The sequence below is a fragment of the Henckelia pumila genome, chromosome 2 (genome assembly GCF_033568475.1).
Source record: "Henckelia pumila isolate YLH828 chromosome 2, ASM3356847v2, whole genome shotgun sequence".
In the NCBI taxonomy this organism is placed as follows: Eukaryota; Viridiplantae; Streptophyta; class Magnoliopsida; order Lamiales; family Gesneriaceae; genus Henckelia; species Henckelia pumila.
Window position 1 is genome coordinate 40,003,094 of NC_133121.1, and position 9,421 is coordinate 40,012,514.

The 9,421-nt window shown below is 32.7% G+C and overlaps 1 protein-coding gene across 7 annotated transcripts; it reads left to right on the forward strand.

The window, feature by feature from the left end:
- Positions 1–520: 520 nt before the first annotated feature.
- LOC140881322 (uncharacterized) lies at positions 521–5,784 on the forward strand. 7 transcript variants are annotated; one of them, XM_073286529.1, is made up of 6 exons: positions 521–894; positions 1,775–1,852; positions 2,903–5,014; positions 5,134–5,282; positions 5,362–5,438; positions 5,509–5,784. In XM_073286529.1, exons 3-6 carry the CDS (start codon positions 4,879–4,881, stop codon positions 5,519–5,521), a joined length of 375 nt encoding a protein of 124 aa, XP_073142630.1. In that variant the 5' UTR covers positions 521–894; positions 1,775–1,852; positions 2,903–4,878; the 3' UTR covers positions 5,522–5,784. The 7 variants fall into 6 exon arrangements, 1 of the variants encoding a protein (XP_073142630.1); XR_012149918.1 differs by having other exon boundaries at positions 2,903–5,055; XR_012149921.1 differs by having other exon boundaries at positions 5,134–5,254.
- Positions 5,785–9,421: the final 3,637 nt, after the last annotated feature.

Consider the following 9,421-nt stretch of genomic DNA (forward strand, 5'->3'; position numbering starts at 1 on the left):
TAGTGTTACACCAAGATAGCGTAAAGGGTTGGAGATGACCTAAAAACGGAAGGCTTTGATTTGTTATACAAATTTCTCTGGGTTTTTTTAACTGTTTACGATACAATACCAAAATATTTTCATGAATAAAGTAAAATATAATATCATCTTTTTCTAATGTATCACACTCTCTTGGAGGAAATCACGCCTCCCAAGAGAGCATGAATCTGACAAACTATATATATATATATATATATATATATATATATATATATATATATATATATGTGTGTGAGTGTGTGTGCGCGCTTCAAAGTTCAAATCACACAAGATGATTAAAAATTTCATAAATTCAAAGTCATGTCTTCTCTATTTTATATTTATTTTTATGTATTAATTTAAAATTTATTATTTTTTATTCTTAATATTATTTAATCATCATTACATTATTTACATAGAACAAATAATGTAAAATAAGATTAAAATTAAACATATTATTTTTAATTTTTTACGAGATAGGAGTAAGAACATCATGACTGTAATTATAAAGGTCATATACCGTATGGTACCGAAACCCTAGCTGCTGCCTTTGACCACCTATTACTGCCGCCGGAAACTCAGAATTTGGCTACGTATTTGAGAGCGAGTCTGTCTCACGAGTGCTCCGGCGATTCTTTCGTTTTTAGGCCTTGAGTTCAGGAACAAGCTCTATTCTAGTTCTAATTTTTCCGCCGCTATCCAAGCTTTTCCAGTCGTGGTTAAAGCTGCTGCTGCCGCCGACCACCACCACCGCGCAATCAACTCGTTTCCATTTCATCTCGATTTTAGCTTCGAGTTTGAACATCTCTGAGCTCGATTCCAGCCTCGTAGTTTGAAATATAGGCATCCTCGGCTCCGGAGTTGATTGGCTTGGAGGTATATTTCGGTTAACCTAGAATATATCTGAATTACAGCTATTTATGTGTTTAGATTCTGAAGTTATGGTCTGAAATAAACTTACAATATTGCGCTGGCTTTTATTTGGCTTTGGAATAACTTGATTTCATAAAGAAGTGAATGAGATATATGAATTTGACAGAAACTGGTTCAGAGATGGAATTCAGTGTAGTGTTGTGTTCATGATGTCTGTACATTTAAATTCTGGGGTTAATCGATTTGTAATCTCAATTTGGTATTCCAATGAAAGTTTTAGATGATCAAGTTAGCTTTCATTTGGCACTGGTCTTGCGTATTTTGAATTAGTATCGAATGAGTTATGCAATTTTTGGTACATATTATACAGTCTTTTAGATCTAGGACATGCGGGAATTTAATTGGTAAATTACAAATAGGTTTGGGGCCATTCACCAATGAATGAAGTTATTTGGTAAACCAGTGTGAAAATGAATTGTCGAGCTTTGTGTTAGCTTTTGATTTCCAACTGACGATATCCGATTTAAATCAAGATTGAATGAGTTATGATTTTTCTACGAAAACTGCTCAGTATGGAATCTTCATGCGAGTATTACGTTTATGTCTGAGATTCATCTATTTCTTAGACTATGTTAATGGATGAATTTAGAAATTTGTTCAACACATGAAATAATCCAAATTTAGTTAGCTTTCATGTGCAAAAGGAAGCGAGTCAATTGATTACAAATTTTGTGAGTTTTGGCCTTAAAACTGAACTTTGCTCAAGCTGAAACGTTGTGGACTCTAACCCTTGAATTGGATGAGCTATATTATGAGATAAATTGCATGTTGTAAACTTTGGTTGATATTTTGTATTAAAGTAAAAGTTGTGGAATATTTTCAGATTTGTTGGAGGATTGATCTAAGTTTGAGTATCAAGAGTTGGTATTACCAGTTTATCCAACGTTCATTGACTGAAAAGGTATGATACGACAACGTGAGGTAACTTTGTGATTGTCTCGAGTTTGTCTTCGTGGCTGCTCGAGCTACTAGACACGCACTTATGTGCTTGATTTTTATGTTGAAATATATATTATATGTTTACTTGAGATATTAATGATGATTGAGGCTTTGTGAATCTGATTGTTGATGTCATATATTTCAATATTGAGCATTGAGAATGACATTGCGTATTGAGCCTCTTTCTTTGAGATTTCTGTCTAATTGGCCTAAGATGGAGAACATATGGGGCTATAGGGGACCTGTGATATCACAGATTTGGTTATTGTGGGTCGTCATCCCCTATAGGTGCACCATAGTCCGGGAGAGCCATGTCACATGGGACCACCTCGAAAGGTTGGTGCCAGTGAGACCTGTGCTGGAGCTCGTTCCTCCCCAGAGATTGGGTACCCTATGCTTTACCAGAGATATAGAGATTGATCCAGATTTCTTTGATCACCGAGATTTTAAATAATGCATTGCATTGTATATTCACTGAAATATATGCTTTCTTTTATTGTCCTTCATATTGGGCTTTGTACACGCCGGTTTTTTGGCTGTTTTCTTCACATGGGATCAGGTTTACTAAAAAGGCAGTTCCAGGATAAGAAAAATGTTATAGTGGGATATTAAGATCCTAGGATTTTATTATATTGCTTTTATGTTGGTATGTTTTCATCTAGAAGCATGCTTAAGATTGAACTATCAGACGTGTTTTATTTTGTCAGGCTGTGACTGTAGGGATGCATTGTATGTGTGGAGCACGATATTTTATCGTATTGAGATTTTATGTTATTGTTTCGTTTCTACTAATGTAGTTTTCGGTGGCATGATTATATCATTCTTTTTATGTTCTTATTTTAGATGAAATGCTGTTGGTTTTTTTAAATAAAAACGGACATGAATGTAAAAGAATGCATACAAATTTAAATTTATCCGGTTTAGTTTCATTATAATTGTGATGTCAGTTCCGAACCCCACAACATTTGTACATCTTATGATTTTTTGTTTTTTGTTTTCTTTTTTGTTATAGACTTGATGGGAGACAATATTGAAGAGGTTGAAGTCACAAATTCAGAATCTGTGATTCCTGAAAATGTTGAGGTACTATCTACAAACTCTATTGTAGATCAATTGGAGAGTAGACTATTTGTTGGTCAAGTAGTCAATAGTGTTGAAGATGCGTATCTACTCTATTGTAATTATGCGCGCGCTAAAGGTTTTAGCCTTAAAAAAGGTGATCAACGGTACTTTCCTGGCACTAATGAACTCCAAGCTAAAGAGTTTGAATGTTCTTGTGAAGGTAGTAAAGATGAAAAACGTTCTAACAAAAAAGTATCTGTTTACTTGAAGCCAACAAGTAGAAGTAAATGTAAAGCAAACTCAGAGTAGCGAGGCAACAAGGGGGTGAATGGAAGGTTGGTAGGCTTGTCATGGAACATAATCATGAAATGGTTACGGTTGATCAAAGACATTTAATGAGATCGTCACGCAATATTTCTTATGCTAAAAAATCTACTTTGGAGGCTATGGTAAATGCTGGGATACCTGTGGCTAATGTTGTCTCTTATATGAAAAATGAAGTACAAGCAAATGCATATGATCACCTTGGTCGTACAGAAAATAATACGAAAATTGAGAATGAGGATGCCTCTGCGTTACTTCATCACTTTATAAATAAGTCAAATAAGGAGACACATTTTTATTGGAATGTTCAATTTGATAATGACAACAGGATCATGAACTTCTTCTTCAGGGATTCTAGATGTCAAGTTGATTATGAGTATTTCGGTGATATTCTGTCAGTCAACACAACTTATCAAACCAATCGGTACAATTTGATATGTGTTGCTTTTGTTGGAATTAATCAGCACATGCAAAATGTGATGTTTGGCTTGGCATTCATGTCTGACGAAACTGAGAGTTCGTTCGAATGGTTGTTCAAAACTTTTCTTCATTCTATGAATGAGAAACAACCTGAAACAATTTTTACAGACCAATGCCAAGCAATGATGAATGCAATTGATACAGTACTTCCTTATTCAAACCATCGGTTATGTCAATGGCACATCAATCAGAATGCTCCTTCACACTTACGAAGTTTGAATAGTGACTCTGATTTTAAAAGGTTGTGGAACAAATGCATGACTCATTGTGAAACTGAAGAAGAATTTGAAGCCACGTGGAGGATAATGATTGATGAATACAATCTCAGTGATCATAAATGGTTAAATAGTATGTATGCATTGAGATACAAATGGGCTACTGCGTTTTGCAATCACAAGTTCAGTGCAGGGCTTTCTAGAAATGAGATGACAAATGCAGATTTGAAGAGGTTAGGTAACAGTCTCATTTCATTGTATGATCTTGTGCTTAACTATGAAAAAATTCAAAAAAGTTGGCGTGAGAAAGAAAAGGCCGAGGATATGCGATGTCATCACATGAAAGCCCCGACAATGTTAAAAAATAATCCACTGTTGGATTCTGCTGCTGATGTTTATACACTCATTGTGTACAAGCTATTCGAATTAGAATTGATTAATTCTTTGAATGTGCGATTCATTCACATGCCTTCGGATTTCAGTGAATTTTCCCTTGAATTTAAAGTAAAATCTCATGAGGAGAACTCAAGGGTTAGACAAGTGATATTCAATAAGGAGAATTTTGAAGTAAAATGTAGTTGTAAAAAATTTGAGTCAATGGGAATATTGTGCAAGCATATTCTGATGATCTTCAATTTTATGAATGTGAATTTTATTCCGAAACCATACCTGAAGAAGCGGTGGATGAGAAATGCAAGAAATAAAGTTTTTGATGATTATTTTCCCGGTGGAAGTGGGATTGGAAGTGACTGTGAATCTGAGATGGATTTTGTCAACCAAATAATGAGATCAACATTTGCTCTTAGCATGCGATGTAAAGCTAATGTAATGGCAAGAAATAAGTTGACGGAAATTCTTGATGGTGCATGAGAACAAATAAATTATTTGGTTGAAAATCTCAAGTTGGATGATCCAAAGATTTGTGACAGCGGGGTTCACGGAAAAAAATAACTTGTTAGATGGCATACTCGTTTGTAATCCTCCTCAAGAGAAGTCAAGAGGAATTACAAATAAGTACATACAATGTCATTGGGATGATAAGAGTAAGTAAATTTGAAAGGAAAGGGAAAAGTTGACAGATCAAGTAAGTTGCTAATTGATTTGCTATTTATTGACAAGTTGTGCTTTTTTGTTTTTCACTGTTTCATTTTTTCTGATATAGATGCAAAAGACACCGAAAGAGAAGGACAAGGCTCAGACTTCTTAGTTCCCCAATATCCAAGAAGCAAATTGTGGACAACTGCAAAATCCTATGGTCCAACCACCGCATCATTTGGATATCAGTTTGATGTCAACCAATCATATAATTCGGTTATTGCAATTCTCTTATGTTAATGTATACCTATAAATGTGTAATATCTTATATTTACTTTTTCTATTTGAAATGCAGGAAATGATAGGAATTTCTGTTCAAGCTATCAGATTAAGTTATTCTCATATCAGTTCGAGAATACTCGATCATTACAAGTAAGAAATATTGTTAATGAAGATTAACTTGTTTAGAAATTGATCTTATTTGGTTTTTTATATTGTTAAGGAACTTGATGTGATGATGCATAACTGAAGGTAGCTCGATGTTTGAAGAAAGTTTATAGCTGTGGATTTGAAGAAATTTGGTGATTATTGAATAACATTATGGAAGGATGCTATTTAGTTAGCTTTGTTTTGGTAAACAATTTAGAAATTTGGTTATATAATTGTTTGGTGCATATATTTTGAAGAAAGTTATTTAGTTAGATTAATTTGGTGAAAATTTTGCAAATTTGGTGATATAATTATTTGGTGAATATTATGGAAGAAAATTGTTTAGCTAGATTTAATTGGTGAATAATTCAGCAATTGGGTGATTGATGAATATTATTGAAGAAAGTATTTAATTGGTGAATAATTCAGCAATTGGGTGATTGATGAATATTATTGAAGAAAGTATTTAGTTAGATTTATTTCGTGAAAAGTTTTGAAGTTGGTGATACGTTTGAGTTCAGCAATGGAAATTCAGAGCTACATTTAGAATTTAGATATTAGATATAATTGCTGAATTCCGCAATGGGATTTCAGTTTTGGTGATATAATTGGTTGGTGAATACAACTTAGAAAAGTTATTAAATTAGATTTATTTGGTGAAAGATTTTTTGAAGTTTGGTGATATAATCAGTATAACCGAACCAAAATTCTCCTACAGACCCCAAAACCGAGTCGAATTTCATGGTTCGTTTTCGGTGTAGCCTAATTTTTTTTATATATTATTAATAAGATAAATAAATAAATAATGATTTTAAAAATTAAAAAATGATTTTTTAAAAATAAGAAATAAAAAATTCGGTTTTGGATTCGGCTTGGTTAATCAAGCCAAAAAAACCAAAATGGATCGAAAATTCGAAATACTAAAAACTGAAAACCTTTTTGATTCAAATTGAATTTTTTTGTTTTGGTCCGGTGCGAATGCGATGGTGAATTTTACCGTGAATGCCCCTGATATAACTTGAATTCTGCAATTTTTTGGTTAAATTAGGATTTCATCAGTACCAATGTACCATCATGAATATCATAAACTATTTGAATTCAGCAGTGGAAATTTTCGTTAAAAATTTTTATAATCAACATAAAAGAGAGAGTAAATAACTACACGATTACGATCAACTAAAGTTTTTGAATAAATAATAAATCTCAAAAAGGAAAAAAAAAAAACAACGGCGGCGATGCAAATCAAAATATATAATCAAATAATCTAGGGTTTCATTTTCTAACTACAGTCAACTATCTCTTGTAACTATTATTTTATCTCATTCATTTTTTCCGCAACCCACAATAAATGGTTGTGTTTCTAAATCTAATAGTGCATATTTTAATTTAATTATTTTTTTCGCCATTAGCTTTGAAAATAACAATTGGACATAGGGATGTGCAACTATTAGTTAAACCCAAAAAATCGACCAAACTTGTGTTTTTTGAAAATTCAATTCGGCCAATTTGGTAATTTGATTTTGAATTTTTTTTTAAAAAAAAATTTGTTAAATATGTTTGGTTTCTGCTTTATTTTGATTGTTTGTGTTTTTCGGGTCACTAGGCCATCACCAAATTGGCGTAGTCGAAACCCAGTCTATGTCGCTCGAACATTTTAATGTTAGAAAATGAAAATACTTGAAGAATAGATTTTAGCTCACCATGAGAATATCATGTAATCGATGCTGGATACATTCAGTGTAAGCCCTAAACTCAAGAACTAGTAGAAAAGTCGCAAAAGACTTCGGTTATTAACTGAAATCGTAGGTAGATAATTACCAAAGTAGTGTCACGTGAACTAATAGGGTACTATTTTACTTCGCTTTATAACCAAAGTCTTAGCCCTGAAATTACCGAAGTCTTTGGTCGGTTCATGGAGCCAAAACCGGTTCAGGGTTGGACCGATGCCGAAGTAAAAACATATCTTTTACTTCAGCAATTTCATTAATTAACGAAGTAAAAAACTTTCTTTCACTTCGTCGATTAATGAAATTGCCGAAGTAAAAGATATGTTTATACTTCGGCAATGGCGCTAATCGACGAAGTAAAAGACATTTGTTTACTTCGTTGATTAGTGAAATTGCCGAAGTAAAAGATATGTTTATACTTCGGCAATGGCGCTAATCGACGAAGTAAAAGACATTTGTTTACTTCATTGATTAGTGAAATTACCGAAGTAATAGAAGACATATGACTGCAACATTTACATTGATTGATGAAGTAAATAGTCTATTTAATTTCATAGGTTATGTATTGTGGTGAAGTAATAACGCCACAATATAAATATATTTTTGAAACTTAAAATAGACAATAAATTATTCATAAATTATTCATACCAAAATGACGAACATCCATAAATCCACAAGTATATCCACCAAAATAACCCAAAAATATGTATGTATCTACAAGTATTTCCACAAAACTAAAATTCTATCCACATAGACAAAACAAAGTATTATCCTAACGCGCATGACACATTTAGGCACCTACATAGTAGGAGTAGGCGAATTCAATGCATTCACTTGTAACTTCATCAAATTTATCTTGGCTGTAATATTGGTTCTTGATGGATCCTGCAAACTGAAATGTAAAAATGGATAGCTCAATGCCAATATGAATCTCATCATCCTCACCAAACAAGTAAATGAGTACTGTTTTCTTGGTGAAATCATTTGAATGTAAAAACATCTATGATATATACTGCAGGATTGATACAAGCTATTTAGCAAACAAAGAATTGGACAAACAAATTTGCATAGCATGTTCCACAAAACACATAAAATTAACTCTATTATTATAATCAATACCCAAGTCAAACGCTTGAAACTAAGAATTGAAACAAGGATTTAAACAGCTCAAAAATTTCCACTTACATTTCCAACCCTTGCTATGCTGCAAAAATTTAACGAATTCCTTGCACTTGCAGAAATTTTAAAAAAAAAAAGTTAAGCATGCTAGTGTGTGAAAATGGCTACTATAGAAGAAAGAAATAAAACCCATTAAAACCAATCATTTACACAAATCTCCAAGCCACACAAATCTCACGGAGCTTGATCCATGAATCCATTTGTATAATATAATTTCAAAACAACTATAATACATATTTCAGAGGCCAAAACAGGAAGCGTTATATACAAAAGTAAATTAAAATATGAATTCAACAACAACAAAAAAAACAATTTCATAGTACCTCAACTTTTCCAACTCTGCAGCATACTTGTCCCTGAATAAAAAAATGCCGAAATGAACATTATACATTTTAAGTATGGGCATTCAGCTCATGGAGCCTGATCCATGAATCCATCCATAGAATTAAATTTCAAAACAAGTATAATAGATTTAAGAGGCAACAGACCAAACACATAAAGACCAATTACAAGTTCAAAGCAGGAACAAAATATAAATAGCAAATCCTAGGATGCACAAAATAATAATAATACTACTAAAACTAAAAAAGAATGAATGAATTAAAAAAAAAAAGCAGTAATCCAAACCTATCTTTCGTCTGATATCGTGCCATTCTGGTTGCAGCCCACCTGTTGAAAAATAAGATTATATACAAAAAACACTGAAGAACTTAACAAAAAAAATTGCATGCCTCCTCTTTGTAGTCCTGCAAATAAAAGGGGTAATGTTGATAAGTAAAGAGATCATCAAATAAAAATAACACAAAATATAAAGCAATACGTACAATGAAATAATCGCCGCAGTCACGGCGACGCCCCCGGAAAAAGAATCCCAGAACATTGAACCTTCTCTGAGAGTGGAATACTAGAAGGAAAGTAAAAACAAAAAACAAAAGAATGTTTGTAAATAAGATGGTACAGAACCATAACTTAATAGTAAATTCAAATCATTATGTTTGTAAATAACATGGTACCGAACAATAGCTTAATAGTAAATTCAAATCATTAGCATATGGCCCAAAGTTAGATCGCAAAACCAGG

What these genes read in the sequence shown, in the direction of transcription:
- LOC140881322 (XM_073286529.1), top strand. Translation starts at nt 4,879, where the DNA reads ATGATCCAAAGATTTGTGACAGCGGGGTTCACGGAAAAAAATAACTTG. An exon ending in ATGTCATTGGGATGATAAGA is followed by an intron (nt 5,015 to 5,133) that starts GTAAGTAAATTT and finishes TTTCTGATATAG; the next exon opens with ATGCAAAAGACACCGAAAGA. An exon ending in TCAACCAATCATATAATTCG is followed by an intron (nt 5,283 to 5,361) that starts GTTATTGCAATT and finishes TTTGAAATGCAG; the next exon opens with GAAATGATAGGAATTTCTGT.